This window comes from Anomaloglossus baeobatrachus, chromosome 10 (genome assembly GCF_048569485.1).
Source record: "Anomaloglossus baeobatrachus isolate aAnoBae1 chromosome 10, aAnoBae1.hap1, whole genome shotgun sequence".
Lineage (NCBI taxonomy): Eukaryota > Metazoa > Chordata > Amphibia > Anura > Aromobatidae > Anomaloglossus > Anomaloglossus baeobatrachus.
The window spans coordinates 201,342,127-201,362,050 of record NC_134362.1 but is presented as its reverse complement, the minus strand read 5'-3'; the positions used below and the strand labels follow the sequence as shown (position 1 = coordinate 201,362,050).

Sequence of the window (19,924 nt, the reverse complement as noted above, 5' to 3'; positions counted from 1 at the left end):
GCCCCTCATCATCCGTTACACGGCCGAGCGTCCCCATTAATTACCCAGCACCGACATCGCGCTCCTCCATAGAGATCAGTCTACTCTAGCCCCATCATACACCTGCAACGTCCTCGAAACGTTTCGCCAATTTCGCGTTTCGCCATATTTAAGAGCTCTGCCTGCTGTCAGTGAATAGATATATCGGGTCCCGGCTGAGGGTTTGCTGGTCCTGTGTGCCCGCGCCCTTAGAGCAGGACCTGGCGGTGTTCACTGACAGCAAGCGGTGGTCTGAACTCGTGCAGAAGTGATGCACAAAGTGGATTAGAGGAGGTCCGGCAGGGAAGGAGTTAACCCGAGAGAATGTTTATTATTATAACAGAACCCCCCCAAAACTGATCGATCGCCAATCATCCATACATCACCCCCCTCACTCCCGCCTGGCATTTCCCTTCTCGCTCAATGTTTCCAAATATTCAAAATGTACCTGCACGAAAAATCCGCTAAGTGCCGGAGCCGCGACTATCGAAGTGTTAAAGGTCGTCGTTTCCTCCGCGGCCGGGAGAATCCTGACGAGGGCTAATTGGTCTGATTGTATCCAAAGCAAAAACAAAAATCCCCGCTCCGAGTGACAGCCGCCGCCGACGCTTGTTTACCGGACGCCGCACATTATTTAACCCCTTAAGAACGCTCCTAATACAGAATACAAAAAAATGGATGTTACAAAATGACAATTCACTGCTTTTGGCTTCATCACTTTATCCCTTTTTTTTGGAAATTTTTACCCCCCCCCCCCCCCCCCCAAGATCACTGCTTGCTGTCATCTAACTGCAGCTCTGATCCCGCCGGTGGGACTCTCTGTCCAGACTTTTGCATCTTTGTTTTTTTTACCAAGATCTCTGCTTGCTGTCATCTAACTGCAGCTCTGATCCCGGCGGTGGGACGTTCTGTCCAGATTTTTGTATGTTAGTGAATGGGATCTTCCTTGACGACACTCAGAAGCTGGAAATCTGCAGCGGTCTCGTGAGGGTTTGCTCTAATTTATATCCCTGGACTCCAAACCTGACACATTGTAACAAGCTGTCAGGACTGCACGTAGCTGGGAGACGCCATGTTTCCATTCACTCACAGCAAGCATCCAATCTATGCACTGACACATTGTAACAGACTGCACGTAGCTGGGAGACGCAATGCTTCCATTCACTCACAGCAAGCATCCAATCTATGCACTGACACATTGTAACAGACTGCACGTAGCTGGGAGACGCCATGTTTCCATTCACTCACAGCAAGCATCCAATCTATGCACTGACACATTGTAACAGACTGCACGTAGCTGGGAGACGCAATGCTTCCATTCACTGACAGCAAGCATCCAATCTATGCACTGACTCATTGTAACAGACTGTATTTAAGCTGGGAGACGCAATGTTTCCATTCACTGACAACAAGCATCCAATCTATGCACTGGCACATTGTAACAGACTGTATTTAGTTGGGAGACGCCATGTTTCCATTCACTGACAGCAAGCATCAAATCTATGCACTGACACATTGTAAAAGACTGCATGTAGCTGGGAGACGCAATGCTTCCATTCACTGACAGCAAGCATCCAATCTATGCACTGACACATTGTAACAGACTGCATTCAGCTGGGAGACGCCATGTTTCCATTCACTGACAGCAAACAGCAGGTATATCCAATCTATGCACTGATACATTGTAACAAACTATCATGGCCGCGTTTCAGGCCATTTTTCATACTGTCACAAACCCTCAGCTGTGAAAGGCACCGGGTCCGAGCTGCGACACCAATTGCTCCAATTTACTGACAGCAAGCAGAGATCTTGAAAAAGAATTCAAATACAATTGATGCAGTTTTTTTTTCCAGGGGTAGGTGTGAATATCCCCGTACAGCAGTGATTGCGCCCCCGTTCCCCCTCGTTTCCGCCCCCCTTGTATCCGCGCACCCCCGCGTATCCACACCCCCCCTCGTATTAATGTGAATGTCTCCGTATAGCAGTGATTGCTCCCTCACCCCCCTTGTATCCGCACCCCCTTCATATCCGCACCCCCCTCATATCCCCCACCCTTGTATGCGCACCCCCCCTCATATTAATGTGAATGTCTCCGTACAGCAGTGATTGCGCCCCCCCGCCCCTCTTGTATCTGCACCCCTCCTCGTATCCACCCCCCCTCATATCTGCACCCGCCACCCTTGGATCTGCACCCCCCTCGTATTAATGTAAATGTCTCCGTACAGCAGTGATTGCGCCCCCCGCCCTCCTCATATCCGCCCCCTTGTATCCTCACCCCCCGTATTAATGTGAATGTCTCCGTACAGCAGTGATTGTGCCCCCTTGTATCCGCACCCCTCCTCGTATCCACCCCCTTGTGTCTGCACTCCCCCGTATACGCACCCCCCCTCGTATTAATGTGAATGTCTCTGTACAGCAGTGATTGCTCCCCCGCCCCCTTGTATCCGCCCCCCTCCTCATATCCGCCCCCTTGTATCCGCCCCCCCCCCTCATAGTAAATGTGAATGTCTCCGTACAGCAGTGATTGCGCCCCCTCCTCCACTCGTATCCACCCCCCAGAAAAGTTCCAGTCACAGTAGAAACTTTTATTTCTTTACTTTTCGACATTGTGTGAAAATAGAAGAAACGATTCACAGAAAAAGTTTTTCTTTGGAAAGAAAAAAAAAAAAAGAACAAATCTCTATTAGAAAATGTGAGCGACACGCGTCGCCTCACAGAAAGCTCCTGTGATGATGTGTGGCACTACAAGACCGAGTGGAGCAGCTTGTAGACCCTCTGGCCTATGTGATAACGCGAGGAGGCTCCATACAGGGGTCTCTCGCCACCGGATGAGGATTATTGCTTCTCTCTCTGAATCCAGGTGAGTTTAGTTGCCCTTGGACATGACGCCGCCGCCGCCCCATTATTGGGTGTATCCAAGGGCAAAAACACTGAATACGTGGAAGGGATCGTCACCATTAAAGGGGCGGTTCAGCATCAGCCACTTTCCCATGACGAGTGCACGATCGGCAGGCATTCGTCTTAAGGGGACAGTAACGGACTCCGAGGACTCGCCGGAATGCCGAATAGAGGTGTGAAGACTGTTCTCTTCCTGATCCCATTATCCCCCAGATTAAGGCACTATTGAGGGGGTTACCTTACTAATGGCAGCATTTATTATACTCATTCCACTTCTGTAGGGGAGAGGGGGATGTGATGCTCCACCCAAAATTTCATAGAGACCCTCAGGTTCTCCACAAAAATGTAACATTACATGGGGAAGGTATAGTGCAAGGGGTTAGATTTGTGGTCTATGTGCAATGTGCACACAGTCAGGATTCCCCACATTGCCTGCTCAAACAGGTGCTCACATGACTGGTCAGTCGATATTCATGGAACTAGAGAAGAAAAGTTGCTTTTCGACTTGTGTCCACAGCAAACTAATCACAGCATGGCCACTGGAAATACAGCCAGATCCTGACAGGATTCAGCGTGCACAACGGGCACTGTCAGGATTCAGGGTGTACAATGCGCACTTACAGGATTCAGGGTGTACAATGCGCACTTACAGGATTCAGGGTGTACAATGCGCACTTACAGGATTCAGTGTGCACAATGCGCACTGCCAGGATTCAGTGTGCACAATGCGCACTGTCAGAATTCAGTGTGCACAATGTGCACTTCCACGACTCAGTGTGCACAATGCGCACTGACGGGGATTCAGCATGCACAATGTCAGGCTTCAGCGTGCACAATGCACACGGTCAGGCTTCAGCGTGCACAATGCACACGGTCAGGCTTCAGCGTGCACAATGCACACGGTCAGGCTTCAGCGTGCACAATGCACACGGTCAGGCTTCAGCGTGCACAATACACATGGTCAGGCTTCAGCGTGCACAATGCACACGGCCAGGATTCAGCATGCAAAATGCACACGGACAGAATTCAGCATGCAAAATGCACACTGTCAGGATTCAGTGTGCACAATGCTGACTGTCGGGGATCTGTGTGCACAATGCAGACTGTCGGGACTCTGTGTGCACTAACAGGATTCAGTGTGCACAATGCGTACTGACGGGGATTCAGCATGCACAATGTCAGGATTCAGTATGCATAATGCACATTGTCAGGATTCAGCGTGCACAATGCGCACGGTCAGGATTCAACGTGCACAATGCACACTGTCAGGATTCAACAATCTGCAAACTGAGTGATTGGAGAAATTCAGCAGAAGCCTGTTAAAGTACCAGCCTCTGTCAGCTGACAGCCATTAATAGAGGTATAAAAAAATTTTGGGCAGAAGGCTAAAAAGTTGTGACTAGGTGCGATAACTATATTCCCCATGTGATGTAACCGTTTATGGATCTATGAGAACCTGGTGCTATTCTGCCAATGGAGGGGGAGAGGGGGCAGCTCCAGTCACTTTGGATACTGTGCCGCTGGATCAGTGACGGCTCCTCGCCTGCAGGGATGAGCAGTGTCTGCGCCGCTTCGCTCCGTTCTGTCATCCCCCGTCCCCCTGCAGGGATGAGCAGTGTCTGCGCCGCTTCGCTCCGTTCTGTCGTCCCCCTGCAGGGATGAGCAGTGTCTGCGCCGCTTCGCTCCGTTCTGTCGTCCCCCTGCAGGGATGAGCAGTGTCTGCGCCGCTTCGCTCCGTTCTGTCCTCCCCCTGCAGGGATGAGCAGTGTCTGCGCCGCTTCGCTCCGTTCTGTCGTCCCCGTCCCCCTGCAGGGATGAGCAGTGTCTGCGCCGCTTTGCTCCGTTCTGTCGTCCCCCTGCAGGGATGAGCAGTGTCTGCGCCGCTTCGCTCCGTTCTGTCATCCCCCTGCAGGGATGAGCAGTGTCTGTGCCGCTTCGCTCCGTTCTGTCGTCCCCGTCCCCCTGCAGGGATGAGCAGTGTCTGCGCCGCTTTGCTCCGTTCTGTCATCCCCCTGCAGGGATGAGCAGTGTCTGCGCCGCTTTGCTCCGTTCTGTCATCCCCCGTCCCCCTGCAGGGATGAGCGGAGTGTCTGCGCCGCTTCGTTCTGTCATCCCCCGTCCCCCTGCAGGGATGAGCGGAGTGTCTGCGCCGCTTCGCTCCGTTCTGTCATCCCCCTGCAGGGATGAGCAGTGTCTGCGCCGCTTCGCTCCGTTCTGTCGTCCCCCGTCCCCCTGCAGGGATGAGCGGAGTGTCTGCGCCGCTTCGCTCCGTTCTGTCATCCCCCGTCCCCCTGCAGGGATGAGCAGTGTCTGCGCCGCTTCGCTCCGTTCTGTCGTCCCCCTGCAGGGATGAGCAGTGTCTGCGCCGCTTCGCTCCGTTCTGTCGTCCCCCTGCAGGGGTGAAGCTTTACAATGACGGCACCTTATATATAGGGACTCCAGGTCCTGGCGGTAAACGTTTCCTCCCTAGAGATCTATGGTCTTACTGTAACCCCCATCAGATACAGGGCGCGCGGCGCGGGGACGATGGGGGTCTTCTCGCTTCCCCCAGGTGCCGACATCTCCGACTATAACTGTGAAAATTGCATATTTATTACAAAAGAGGAAAACGATCGACGTGACTTCACCCGGACGAGGACGAGAAACGGTGAGAACCACAACTCCCATCATCTGGCACAGAGCGGAGGAGGAAACATGATCCAGACCTGACGGCGGCGGTGGCTCCGGCCGGGGGAGGGGTTATTGGTTCTGCTGTATTCTGGCCGCTTTGAATTTGGAGACTCTTTTCGGCGGCTCCTCGGTGGCCTCCGTCGTGACCTCTTCAGATTTCCTCTCCTGGATGGTGGGCAGACCGGGGAGGGCGATGCCGGTCACTGGCACGGATATGGAGAACGGCTCCTTCTCTATCACTGTTCCTGAAAACGGCTGAAAAATAAAGGAATAAAGGTCAGGAGGCAAAAATAAGGCAAATCTGCTTAAAGGGGTCCGACCTCTGGAAGCGATAGATTAGTTATTGTCTAGGTTACCGGCCACCTCTGCGGTGCTGCAGGCCCCCACACTCCTCAGATGCTGCACAGACAAAGCTTCTTCCTATAGTATCAGTACTGGCCGGCGGCGGAGCTATAGCGCTGATCCGAACTGTCAATCATCAGGAGCGCACCCACCCGTGGCAAGCGGGAAGCTGAGGAGCGGGCGCACTCCTGAAGAAAGATGACGAAACAACCCCTTTAAGGAGCAGCCCTTAATAAAGTGGAAGCCTGGACTAACCATATAGGTCTGGGGAGCACAAGTCCACAGCACCGGAGAAGGGGTCACGAGAAGAGGCTCAGAACTGCACCGGAGAAGGGGTCCTGAGCAGAGGCGCAATGCTGCACCGGAGAAGGGGTCCCGAGCAGAGGCTCACTACTGCACCGGAGAAGGGGTCCAGAGCAGAGGCTCAATACTACAGCGGGGAAGGGGTCCTGAGCAGAGGCTCCATACTGCACCGGAGAAGGGGTCCGGAGCAGAGGCTCCATACTGCACCGGAGAAGGGGTCCTGAGCAGAGGCTCAATACTGCACCGGAGAAGGGGTCCCGGGGAAAGGCTCAATACTGCACCGGAGAAGGGGTCCTTAGCAAGGCTCAATACTGCACCTTAGAAGGGTTCCCGGGGAGAGGCTCAATACTGCACTGGAGAAGGGGTCCCGAGCAGAGGCTCACTACTGCACCGGAGAAGGGGTCCAGAGCAGAGGCTCAATACTACAGCGGGGAAGGGGTCCTGAGCAGAGGCTCCATACTGCACCGGAGAAGGGGTCCGGAGCAGAGGCTCCATACTGCACCGGAGAAGGGGTCCTGAGCAGAGACTCAATACTGCACCGGAGAAGGGGTCCCGGGGAAAGGCTCAATACTGCACCGGAGAAGGGGTCCTGAGCAAGGCTCAATACTGCACCTTAGAAGGGTTCCCGGGGAGAGGCTCAATACTGCACTGGAGAAGGGGTCCTGAGCAGAGGATCCATACTGCACCGGAGAAGGGGTCCTGAGCAGAGGCTCCATACTGCACTGGAGAAGGGGTCCTGAGCAGAGGCTCCATACTGCACTGGAGAAGGGGTCCTGAGCAGAGGCTCAATACTGCACCGGAGAAAGGGTCCTGAGCAGAGGCTCAATGCTGCATCGGAGAAGGGGTCCTGAGCAGAGGCTCCATATTGCACCGGAGAAGGGGTCTTGAGCAGAGGCTCCATACTGCACCGGAGAAGGGGTCTTGAGCAGAGGCTCAATACTGGATCGGAGAAGGGGTACTGAGCAGAGGCTCAACACTGCACCGGAGAAGGGGTCCTGAGCAGAGGCTCCATACTGCATCGGAGAAGGTGTCCCGGGCAGAGGACTACCCTCGTACGCCTTAAGAGGCCATATACATAGATTATAAGAGGTATCCAGGAGATTTCAGGATCTGATAATACTTCTTGATCTCTAAGACCACGACTAATCCGAAAGTGGGGCTCAGCACTGGCCATTCTAAAAGGAGCACAGGTCGAGCAGGCACCCTTCAATCATTGTCTATGGCACTGCCGGAGGGAGCTGAGCGCTGCTCAGTCCCGTAGAGAATTAATGAAGCAGAAATGTGTATGCTAAATCTGGATTCGTGGGCGTCCGAGCGCTCAGTTTCCTTGGGGAAAACCTATTGATACGGTTACTATATGGGGTGAGAGGTCTCAGATTCTCGGGCGCAATTACCGTGTGTGACTGGAGGTCTCAGTGATCGGCCCATCGTCTGAGCCCATCGTCTGAGCCATCCCCAAACATCCGTTGTCTCCAGCTGGAAGAAGGCTTTGGTGGAGACACAGATTGGGGATGACCCACAGGACCGGTCAAAAGTTTACAAACCCCTGTTCATACAATGGTTTTCCTTCTTATAGGAATGTGCACATTACAAATTCAGACTCGAGGCAGCAAAACCACAAAAGGACAGACATGAAAGTAGACCAGAATACGTTACATTACCGCCCGGTTACTCTGTACGCCCCCTTGTCATTCTCTCCAGCAGTTTTATCAGGTCGTCATCTGTAAAGGCTTACAATGGACAGTTTTGCCTCGTTAACAGCTACATTGTGGAATTATCGCTCTTTGTGACCAGCAGTCGTGTTTTGCAGAAGCATTGTTGCTACACAGGTCATACAGTGCTGAGCCTTACTCCACAGCTGTTCTAAGCCAGAATATGGCAAGAATCACTCAAAAAAGAAAAGAGAAATCGCAGGCCATCATTACTGTAAGACACGAAGGCAAGTCATTCTGAAAAGTTGCTAGAACCTTGAAGGTATCAAGCTCAATCACGAAAAAAAAATCAATGATGAAACTGGTTATCATGATGATCACCCCAGGACAAAAAGACAAAGAATAAGCTCTGCTGCAGAGGATAAGTTCATCAAAATTACCAGCCTCAGAAACTGCAAAATGCCAGCATCTCATTAACAGCCCTCAAAAATGATGCACAGACATCAAGCAGGCATACAGCTCAGCATCCAGAATCCATAGAAGAAGACATCCTCCACAATCACGGATCTCACCCCAGTACAGATGTTTGGGAAGAGTTGGACGCAGAGAGAAGGCAAAATCCTTGAAAATTGGAAGCCATTCCAGGCGATACCTAATGAAGTTGCAAGAAAATGATGAGGGGGTGTAAAGCTACCATCTGAGCAAGGGCTCATGCAGACAAGCGCATAAATTGGACTGTACTCCTTGTTTCTGTGTCCTTTGTGGTTTTGCTGCCGTCAGCCTGAACTACAAGGTGCACATTTCAATAAGAACCTAAAAAACAATCTCTGCATGAAAAGACTGGTCCTGTATACAGAGAAGGTAACTTAGCCTAGGTGCAGACTGTGTGTGGGTCTTCCTACCTGTAATGGTCCAGACACAGGAGACGCCTTCTTCAGGTCGTCTTCCTCGCTGTGGTCGCTGAAGGCGTTGTCCTCCAGGCTGACATTTCTTATATAACCTCTTCTCTCCTCGAATTCGTGGGAGCTGTGATCGCTGGTGTCGCTGCACACGCTGTTCTCGCGGCTTCGAGACTTCATGATGGATTTCCGGGGGACGTATTCTCCATTTACAACATCGACAAAGACTCTGCAAAGGAGAGTACACAGCATGGTGGGACGGTGAGGACAATGTGGATCTAAAGGGCCCCAAAAGCTGTCTTTATAGAGGTCAAATCTCCATAGATTTAGAGAACAAAATTCTCGATAGCTGAGCCTCCACTAGGGGGAGCTCACTACATACAAATTTATATATACAGCCACCACTAGAGGGAGCTCACTACATACAAATGTATATATTCAGCCACCACTAGGGGGAGCTCACTACATACAGATTTATATATACAGCCACCACTAGGGGGAGCTCACTACATACAGATTTATATATACAGCCACCACTAGGGGGAGCTCACTACATACAGATTTATATATACAGCCACCTCTAGGGGGAGCTCACTACATACAGATGTATATATACAGCCACCACTAGGGGGAGCTCACTACATACAGATTTATATATACAGCCACCACTAAGGGGAGCTCACTACATACAAATTTATATATACAGTCACCACTAGGGAGAGCTCACTACATACAAATTTATATATACAGTCACCACTAGGGGGAGCTCACTACATACAAATTTATATATTCAGCCACCACTAGGGGGAGCTCACTACATACAAATTTATATATACAGCCACCACTAGGGGGAGCTCACTATATATAAATTTATATATACAGCCACCAGTAGGGGGAGCTCACTACATACAGATTTATACAGCCACCACTAGGAGGAGCTCACTATATACAGATTTATACAGCCACCACTAGAGGGAGCTCACTACATACAGATATATATAGCCACCACTAGAGGGAGCTCACTACATACAGATATATATAGCCACCACTAGAGGGAGCTCACTACATACAGATATATACAGCCACCACTAGAGGGAGCTCACTACATACAGATATATACAGCCACCACTAGAGGGAGCTCACTACATACAGATATATATAGCCACCACTAGAGGGAGCTCACTACATACAGATATATATAGCCACCACTAGAGGGAGCTCACTACATACAGATATATACAGCCACCACTAGGGGGAGCTCACTACATACAGATATATACAGCCACCACTAGGGGGAGCTCACTACATACAGATATATAAAGCCACCACTAGGGGGAGCTCACTATATACAGATTTATACAGCCACCACTAGAGGGAGCTCACTATATACAGATTGTTTTCTGAGTACTTTGAACCTCTCAGTCTTCAGTGCGCTCCCTCTAGTGGCAATTGTAGTAACTGCAGTGGAAATGTAGCAGTATATACCAGCAATTCACTCCATATGGCTCGGTACCTGTATATATCCGCGGGGGTCTTGATGACCGGCAGCTCCGGCGCGGAGTGCCCGTTTCCGTTGCTGTTTTTCCTTTTCCGCCTGGCTTCTTCTTTCCTTTCGCTGTATTTCAGAGTTGTGTTTTTTCCAGTGTTTATTCTCACCTGAATAAAAAAAATATAAAAACTGAGAGTCCCTCGTCTCCGCAGATGTCAGTGATAGCACGGCGATCGTCTGCAGCCCATCACCGAGCACTGCCGCTGACAGCAAGCAGAGATCTAACACGTATCACAAGTCCTCACCCTTTTTGGCTCAACCGTATGAGAGAATCGGATTGTTGCCACCGCGTTTTTTGGGCTTCCCGGATCGTCCTCCTCGTCGTCGCTGTGATTGGATAATATTGAGCCGTTGATTTGCGCGGCGTTCGGCGCAGGCTCGGATTTTGCGCGGTTGCCCTGAGGTCGATAGTCGCGCTCCACGTTCAGATCAGTCCTCAGATTCTCCTTGTCTTCTTCACTACTGAACAGGGAAACAGTGAAAATCTGCGTCCAGTGTGAACAGTCCTCTGTGATACATTCATTCTGCACTGATACATTGTAACAAACGGTCAGCAGATCTGCGCAGCTCACACCCAGGGTACAAAGTAACAAAGCCTCAGCTGTGAGAAGCGCAGAGATACAAGCCTCTATAACACAAAGCTCCTGGCACCTACTCCTCCAGCTCCCCCCGCAGCTCCTCCTGCTGCTCCAGCTCCTCCAGCCGCGCCCACAGCTCCGCATGCTCTAGGACGCCATCTTTACTGTCTCCTTCCCGGAAATCCACCTCCGAGCTGTCACCAGACTTTGGTTTAGAGTGAGGTTTGTGAGCGGTGCGCTGTATACCTGCGAAGACACGGCCAGGATTAAAAGAAAGCATTCATCTAAAGAGTATTCCCTCCACCTATACTCCAGAGCTGCATTCACTATTCTGCTGCTGCAGTCACTGTGTACATACATTACTGATCCTGAGTTACCTCCTGTATTATACTCCAGAGCTGCACTCACTATTCTGCTGGTGCAGTCACTGTGTACATACATTACATTACTGATCCTGAGTTACCTCCTGTATTATGCTCCAGAGCTGCATTCACTATTCTGCTGGTGCAATCACTGTGTACATACATTACGTTACTGATCCTGAGTTACCTCCTGTATTATACTCCAGAGCTGCACTCACTATTCTGCTGGTGCAGTCACTGTGTACATACATTACTGATCCTGAGTTACCTCCTGTATTATGCTCCAGAGCTGCACTCACTATTCTGCTGGTGCAGTCACTGAGTACATACATTACATTACTGATCCTGAGTTACCTCCTGTATTATACTCCAGAGCTGCACTCACTATTCTGCTGGTGCAGTCACTGTGTACATACATTACATTACTGATCCTCAGTTACCTCCTGTATTATACTCCAGAGCTGCACTCACTATTCTGCTGGTGCAGTCACTGTGTACATACATTACATTACTGATCCTGAGTTACCTCCTGTATTATAATCCAGAGCTGCACTCACTATTCTGCTGGTGCAGTCACTGTGTACATACATTACTGATCCTGAGTTACCTCCTGTATTATACTCCAGAGCTGCACTCACTATTCTGCTGGTGCAGTCACTGTGTACATACATTACATTACTGATCCTGAGTTACCTCCTGTATTATCCTCCAGAGCTGCACTCACTATTCTGCTGGTGCAGTCACTGTGTACATACATTACTGATCCTGAGTTACCTCCTGTATTATACTCCAGAGCTGCACTCACTATTCTGCTGGTGCAGTCACTGTGTATATACATTACATTACTGATCCAGAGTTACCTCCTGTATTATTCTCCAGAGCTGCACTCACTATTCTGCTGGTGCAGTCACTGTGTACATACATTACATTACTGATCCTGAGTTACCTCCTGTATTATACTCCAGAGCTGCACTCACTATTCTGCTGGTGCAGTCACTGTGTACATACATTACATTACTGATCCTGAGTTACCTCCTGTATTATACTCCAGAGCTGCACTCACTATTCTGCTGGTGCAGTCACTGTGTACATACATTACTGATCCTGAGTTACATCCTGTATTATACTCCAGAGCTGCACTCACTATTCTGCTGGTGCAGTCACTGTGTACATACATTACTGATCCTGAGTTACCTCCTGTATTATACTCCAGAGCTGCACTCACTATTCTGCTGGTGCAGTCACTGTGTACATACATTACATTACCGATCCTGAGTTACCTCCTGCATTATACTCCAGAGCTGCACTCACTATTCTGCTGGTGCAGTCACTGTGTACATACATTACTGATCCTGAGTTACCTCCTGTATTATCCTCCAGAGCTGCACTCACTATTCTGCTGGTGCAGTCACTGTGTACATGCATTACATTACTGATCCTGAGTTACCTCCTGCATTATACTCCAGAGCTGCACTCACTATTCTGCTGGTGCAGTCACTGTGTACATACATTACTGATCCTGAGTTACATCCTGTATTATACTCCAGAGCTGCACTCACTATTCTGCTGATGCAGTCACTGTGTACATACATTACATTACTGATCCTGAGTTACATCCTGTATTATACTCCAGAGCTGCACTCACTATTCTGCTGGTGCAGTCACTGTGTACATACATTACATTACTGATCCTGAGTTACCTCCTGTATTATCCTCCAGAGCTGCACTCACTATTCTGCTGGTGCAGTCACTGTGTACATGCATTACATTACTGATCCTGAGTTACCTCCTGCATTATACTCCAGAGCTGCACTCACTATTCTGCTGGTGCAGTCACTGTGTACATACATTACTGATCCTGAGTTACATCCTGTATTATACTCCAGAGCTGCACTCACTATTCTGCTGGTGCAGTCACTGTGTACATACATTACATTGCTGATCCTGAGTTACCTTCTGTATTATACTCCAGAGCTGCACTCACTATTCTGCTGGTGCAGTCACTGTGTACATACATTACATTACTGATCCTGAGTTACCTCCTGTATTATACTCCAGAGCTGCACTCACTATTCTGCTGGTGCAGTCACTGTGTACATACATTACATTACTGATCCTGAGTTACCTCCTGTATTATCCTCCAGAGCTGCACTCACTATTCTGCTGGTGCAGTCACTGTGTACATACATTACATTACTGATCCTGAGTTACCTCCTGTATTATACTCCAGAGCTGCACTCACTATTCTGCTGGTGCAGTCACTGTGTACATACATTACATTACTGATCCTGAGTTGGATCAGTGATCGGCATTAGGACAGTGTATAGCGGCACTGTACGCTCGGTCTGGCGGGGGGTGCGCGCTGCTGATTTCCTTCCCCTCCTCCCCTGACGTGATTATGTAGCTGGTTTATTTCTCTCGCGGTCTCGGCTTCATTACGCGGCTCCGGTGATGGGGGCTCCGGTGATGGGGGCTCCGGTGATGGGGGCTCCGGTGATGGGGGCTCCGGTGATGGGGGCTCCGGTGATGGGGGCTCCGGTGATGGGGGCTCCGGTGATGGGGGCTCCGGTGATGGGGGCTCCGGTGATGGGGGCTCCGGTGATGCAGACGCTTCTCTCCGCTATGAATTTTAATCCCTCTTAAAACAATCGGCCTTGATGGCAGAGAGCGGAAGATCAACGCGGTAAACAGCGGCTGACATCAGAGGTGGAGCGCGGCCCCCGGAGCACCGTGTACACGTACGATACCCCACACAAGAACCACCCCTGGATCTTAAAGGGTGTTGAGAATTTTGCAACCATATCCCGCCCCTTCCTTTTTCCAAAACCAGCGCCACCCGTGTCTCCAGGTCGTGCGTGGTATTGGCGTCCTGCACTATTGACTTTAATGGAGCTGAGCTGCAATACCAGACACAACCTGTAGACAGCGGTGGCGCTATATGGCGGTTACCTTTGGTGCACACGGTGTCCACATTCATTTCTTCCCTGATGTCAAAGAAGTCGCTGGATTCCTGTGGGGAAAGGAAGAGACAGATGATGTCAGATCCGCGCCGTGAGCCTGTGCCCCCACCAACTCCGCCTGAGGCCCCCCACCAGCTCCGCCTGAGCCCCCCCAGCACCGCCTGAGCCCCCCCCACCAGCACCGCCTGCGCTCCCCCCCACCAGCTCCGCCTGAGTCCCCCCCACCAGCTCCGCCTGAGCCTCCCCCCCACCAGCTCCGCCTGAGCCCCCCCACCAGCTCCGCCTGAGCCCCACCCACCAGCTCCGCCTGGGCCCCACCCACCAGCTCCGCCTGGGCCCCACCCACCAGCTCCACCTGAGCCTCACCCACCAGCTCCACCTGAGCCCCCCCCCCACCAGCTCCACCTGAGCCCCCCCCACCAGCTCCACCTGAGCCCCCCCCCCCCACCAGCTCCGCCTGAGCCCCCCCCCCACAACCGCCTGAGGCCCCCCAGCACCGCCTGAACACCCCCCACCAGCACCGACTGCGCTCCCCCCCCACCAGCACCGACCGAGCCCACCCCCACCAGCTCCGCCTGAGCCCCCCCACAACCGCCTGAGGCCCCCCCCAGCACCGCCTGAGGCCCCCCAGCACCGCCTGAACACCCCCCACCAGCACCGACTGCGCTCCCCCCCACCAGCACCGCCCGAGCCCCCCACCAGCACCGCCCGAGCCCACCCCCACCAGCTCCGCCTGAGCCCCCCCACAACCGCCTGAGGCCCCCCCAGCACCGCCTGAGGCCCCCCAGCACCGCCTGAACACCCCCCAGCACCGCCTGAACACCCCCCACCAGCACCGACTGCGCTCCCCCCCATCAGCACCGACCGAGCCCCCCCACCAGCACCGCCTGTGCTCCCCCCACCAGCACCGCCCGCGCCCCCTTACACTGCTCATCCTCTGCAGATCCTTCGTCAGCTCCACCCTGGACTCAAAGTTCTTCATCACCTGCTGATATTCCTCCATGGCTTCCCTGACATCTGCAAGAAGAAGACAGTCACCAGTGTCACTCACCCGCGTCCCCTGCAGATCCGGACCCCGGCGTCCCCGACTTACAGAGGCGGGAGTGCCCCTTTAAGTAACTATAACAATGCAGCCAGGTCCAGCGCCAACGATCTCCATCCGGAGCAAAAACCCAATAAATGTGCATATAACACAGAAAGTTTCCTGACTTACATCTGGTATCTTTCTGTATAATGTGCGGTGCACGAGGTGGCGGTGCACGAGGTGGCGGTGCACGAGGTGGCGGCACAGCGCTGAGCAGCAAAAATCTAAGTTTTACATCTTTTCACTGTGAATACTAATAAAAGAGCTTCTGTGTCCAAAAACGAAGCCGGAGCGGCGCCGGCCGCAATAGGAAAGCCTCGGAGTCCTGCACACAGCCCCCCTAACAGTGCTGGACCCTGAGACCCCCAAACATTACCAGCTCCTATTTAAGGGAACACAATGGAATCGCCCGCTGTCAGATGCCAGACCAGACCCCTAAATCCATACAGACCCCAAACCAGAACCCTAAATCCACACAGACCCCAGACCAAAACCCTAAATCCATTCAGACCCCAGACCAGAACCCTAAATCCACAGACCCCAGACCAGAACCCTAAATCCACAGACCCCAGACCAGAACCCTAAATCCACAGACCCCAGACCAGAACCCTAAATCCACAGACCCCAGACCAGAACCCTAAATCCCTTCAGACCCGAGATCAGACCCCTAAATCCATACAGACGCCAGACCAGAACCCTAAATCCATACAGACCCCAGACCAGAACCCTAAATCCATACAGACCCCAGACCAGAACCCTAAATCCATTCAGACCCCAGATCAGAACCCTAAATCCATTCAGACCCCAGACAAGACCCCTAAATCCACAGACCCCAGACCAGAACCCTAAATCCATTCAGACCCGAGATCAGACCCCTAAATCCATAGACCCCAGACCAGAACCCTAAATCCATACAGACCCCAGACCAGAACCCTAAATCCATACAGACCAGAGATCAGACCCCTAAATCCATACAGACCCCATTCCAGACCCCTAAATCCACACAGACCCCATTCCAGACACCTAAATTCACACAGACTCCAGTCCGGAACCCTAAATCCATACAAAGCCCAGTCCAGAACCTTAAATCCACACAAAGCCCAGTCCAGAACCTTAAATCCACACAAAGCCCAGTCCAGAACCTTAAATCCACACAGATCCCAGACCGGAACCCTAAATCCATAGACCCCAGCCCAGACCCCTAAATCCCCACAGACCCCAGTCCAGAACCCGAAATCCATACAGAGCCAAGTCCAGAACCCTAAACCCATACAGACCTCAGACCAGAACCCTAAATCCATACAGACCTCAGACCAGAACCCTAAATCCATTCAGACCCCAGACTAGAACCCTAAATCCACACAGACCCCATTCCAGACCCCTAAATCCATTCAGACCCCGGACCAGACCCCTAAATCAATTCAGACCCCGGACCAGACCCCTAAACCCATACAGACCCCAGACCACACTCCTAAATCCACACTCCAGACCAGACCCCTAAACCCATACAGACCCGAGATCAGACCCCTAAATCCATACAGACCCCAGACCAGACCCCTAAATCCATCTGTTTCTTCCTCCACCCATGAGCAACTTCTTTTCCAGATCTTATCACTCTAAGATCTGTCCTGTTGAAGTCTAGACCAGACGGACAGCGGCTCACTGAAGGATCAGATTACAGCTGCCTATTGAAGTCTATGGAGAAGGGGTGGGAGAAGAGGAGCAGAGGTCTAGATAGAGGCAGGAAACAGAAGGGGATGCTGCTTTCTATAAAGTGCTTTTATCTCACCCCAGTGCTGGATTCACATCTACACAGCTCAGTACTATTATATAATGTCCTCCATGCTGCTGCTTTCTAGTACATGCTTATATCTCACCTCAGCGCTGGATTCACAGGTACACTGCTCAGTATATAATGTCCTCCATGCTGCCGCTTTCTAGTAAGTGTTTTATCTCACCAAGAGCTGGATTCACATCTACACTGCTCAGTACTATTATATAATGTCCTCCATGCTGCTGCTTTCTAGTAAGTGTTTTATCTCACTCCATGGCTGCATTCGCAGCTACACTGCTCAGTCCTGCTGTATAATGTCCTCCATGCTGCTGCTGATTCTGTGTTACATAGAGACCAGAGAGCAGGGTCCCCTAGACTACCGGACCCACTCCCATTGCTGCAGAAGAGTCACCAGTGGGGTTCACTTACTTATGCAATATCTACTTATCCGCCTTGCTTATGTTCTGTCAATCACGCCGCAGCCCCCGTCATGGATTTATTACAAACTGCAACCAGTAAGAGTCTTATTCCACCAGTATACCCATCCGGTGCCACACTGCGTAACAACCAGACCTTGATAATGTTCTGACTTTTAGGGTGGGGGGTGCCAATGGGAGCCCCCATCTCCCAGTCCGCAGCCGCTCACTAAAAGATCGTCTCTCTCCCGGGGCGCAGGCGATCGGAGACCTTCTCATGGGCTGTGTTTTCCTTCCCGTCTGGTGCACTAATTCCAGCCATTGTTCTCCCCTATTAAAGACACTGTGGCCGCATCCACCGCGAGACTGGCATGTCAACCTGCTAAAAATGCCACCGGGCGCCCCCCTCCCCCCACCCCCATCCATTATATTTCTAATTAAGGGGCATTAATGCAAAAAGCAATCCTGCGCTGGTCAAGAAGCATCTCCGACTCCTCTTATTTTTTTTTAGAATTTTTTTTTTTTTTTTGTATTTAAAAGCACTCTGGGCTTCTCAGTATCGCCTCTCCTTAATTAACATTGCAAAAACCTAAGCGTTAATAATATCTGGCAGCGGAGAGCGCTCCCAAAAATACACCCGGCTCTGCAATCATCTCCATAAAGACACAGCTGATTTTTTTTTTTTTTTTTTTTTTTTTTTTAATCCACCCCCCCTTTTTTTCTTCCAGCTGTTGCTGCCATAAGAGAGGAACGGGTTACAAAAAAAAAAAAAAAATAAAATAAAAAAAAAAATGGAAAAAAAAAAGATGGCATTAACAAAATGAAAATTACGGTGTAAACAGTTCATAAAATCTCACAGCCCTGATGTCGCTCTAGATCATTAAATTTCTGCAACAATTAGACCTTTTCTCACGGCGGCAAATTGGACCGGTTGCCATGGCAAATCTGAGCCCTTAAGTCATATATCTTTGATTGCAGAAAGGTCAGACTCAGACAGCCTAATAACTCAAGAAGCTGTTTGACAGATTTCATCGGTGCATGGTCACATAACAGCACAAAACTGTGTCGGCAGTTGTTAAAAGCGGAGGGTCAGGGAAAAGGTTGAGGTTGTGGAATGTTTTTGCTTCACTGAACCCGGCGAGATAATGTGTCTAACCAGCTTTAGATCTAAAGAACATTATTTTAGGTAGGAGGTCAAATCAATAACTTTTTTTTTTCCTCTTTCCTTTCCTCCCTCCTCCTCCTTTACTTAAGACAATTGCAAAAAAAAATAAGGCAACCATCGTGTGTGCGGTTTATGCATTAGCAACTATACTCAAGACCATTGTAAAAAATAAGGCAACGATCGTGTGCGGTTTATTCAAGACAATTGTAAAAAAAACAAGGCAAAGATTGCGTGTGTGGTTTATTCATTAGCAACTATACTCAAGACCACTGCAAAAAAAAAAATAAGGCAACAATCGCGTGTGCGGTTTATTCATTAGCAACTATACTTCAGACCATTGCAAAAAAAACAAAGCAATGATCGTGTGTGCGGTTTATTCAAGACAATTGTAAAAAAAAAAAATGCAAACATTGCGTGTGCGGTTTATTCATTAGCAACTATACTCAAGCAAAAAAGAAGGCAACGATCGAGTGTGCAATTTATGCATTAGCAACTATACTCAAGACCATTGCAAAAAAATAAAGCAACCATTGCATGTGCGGTTTATTCATTAGCAACTATACTCAAGACCATTGCAAAAAACAAGGCAACGATCGTGTGTGCGGTTTATGCAAGACAATTGTATAAAAAAAAAAAAAAAAAAAAAAAAAAAAAAAACAGGCAAAGATTGAGTGTGTGGTTTATTCATTAGCAGCTATACTCAAGACCATTGTAAAAAAAATAAGGCAACCATTGCGTGTGTGGTTTATTCAGGCAACGATCGAGTGTGCGATTTATGCATTAGCAACTATACTCAAGACCATTCCAAAAAATAAGGCAACCATCGCGTGTGCAGTTCATTCATTAGCAACTATACTCAAGCAAAAAAGTAAGGCAAAGATCGCATGTGCGATTTATGCATTAGCAACTATACTGAAGATCATTGCAAAAAACCAAAGCAACGATTGCGTGTGCGGTTTATTCAAGACAATTGTAAAAAAAAAAAAAAGGCAAAGATTGCGTGTGTGGTTTATTCATTAGCAACTATACTCAAGTCCATTGCAAAAAAATAAGGCAACGATCACGTGTATGGTTTATTCAAGACAATTGTAAAAAAAAATAAATAAAATAAAAGTCAACGATCACATGTGCGATTTATGCATTAGCAACTTTACTCAAGACCAGCTTAAAAAAACAAGGCAACCATCGCATGTGTGGTTTATGCATTAGCAACTTTACCCAAGACCATTTAAAAAAGTAAGACAACAATCCCGT

The 19,924-nt window shown here is 50.1% G+C and overlaps 1 protein-coding gene across 2 annotated transcripts in view; it reads right to left on the bottom strand.

Moving 5' to 3' along the window:
* Nucleotides 1-5,486: 5,486 nt before the first annotated feature.
* URI1 (URI1 prefoldin like chaperone) overlaps nucleotides 5,487-19,924 on the bottom strand; it is a 28,181-nt gene continuing 13,743 nt past the window's right edge. The window contains exons 4-10 of one of the 2 annotated variants that reach the window (XM_075326152.1): nucleotides 15,157-15,248; nucleotides 14,221-14,281; nucleotides 10,987-11,155; nucleotides 10,577-10,793; nucleotides 10,296-10,438; nucleotides 8,786-9,011; nucleotides 5,487-5,841 (exon numbers count right to left, since the gene is read on the bottom strand). In XM_075326152.1, the coding sequence (XP_075182267.1) occupies nucleotides 5,656-5,841; nucleotides 8,786-9,011; nucleotides 10,296-10,438; nucleotides 10,577-10,793; nucleotides 10,987-11,155; nucleotides 14,221-14,281; nucleotides 15,157-15,248 (1,094 nt within the window). In that variant the 3' untranslated portion in view covers nucleotides 5,487-5,655. The remainder of the gene's footprint in view (nucleotides 5,842-8,785; nucleotides 9,012-10,295; nucleotides 10,439-10,576; nucleotides 10,794-10,986; nucleotides 11,156-14,220; nucleotides 14,282-15,156; nucleotides 15,249-19,924) is intronic. The other variant, XM_075326153.1, reaches the window with a different exon arrangement.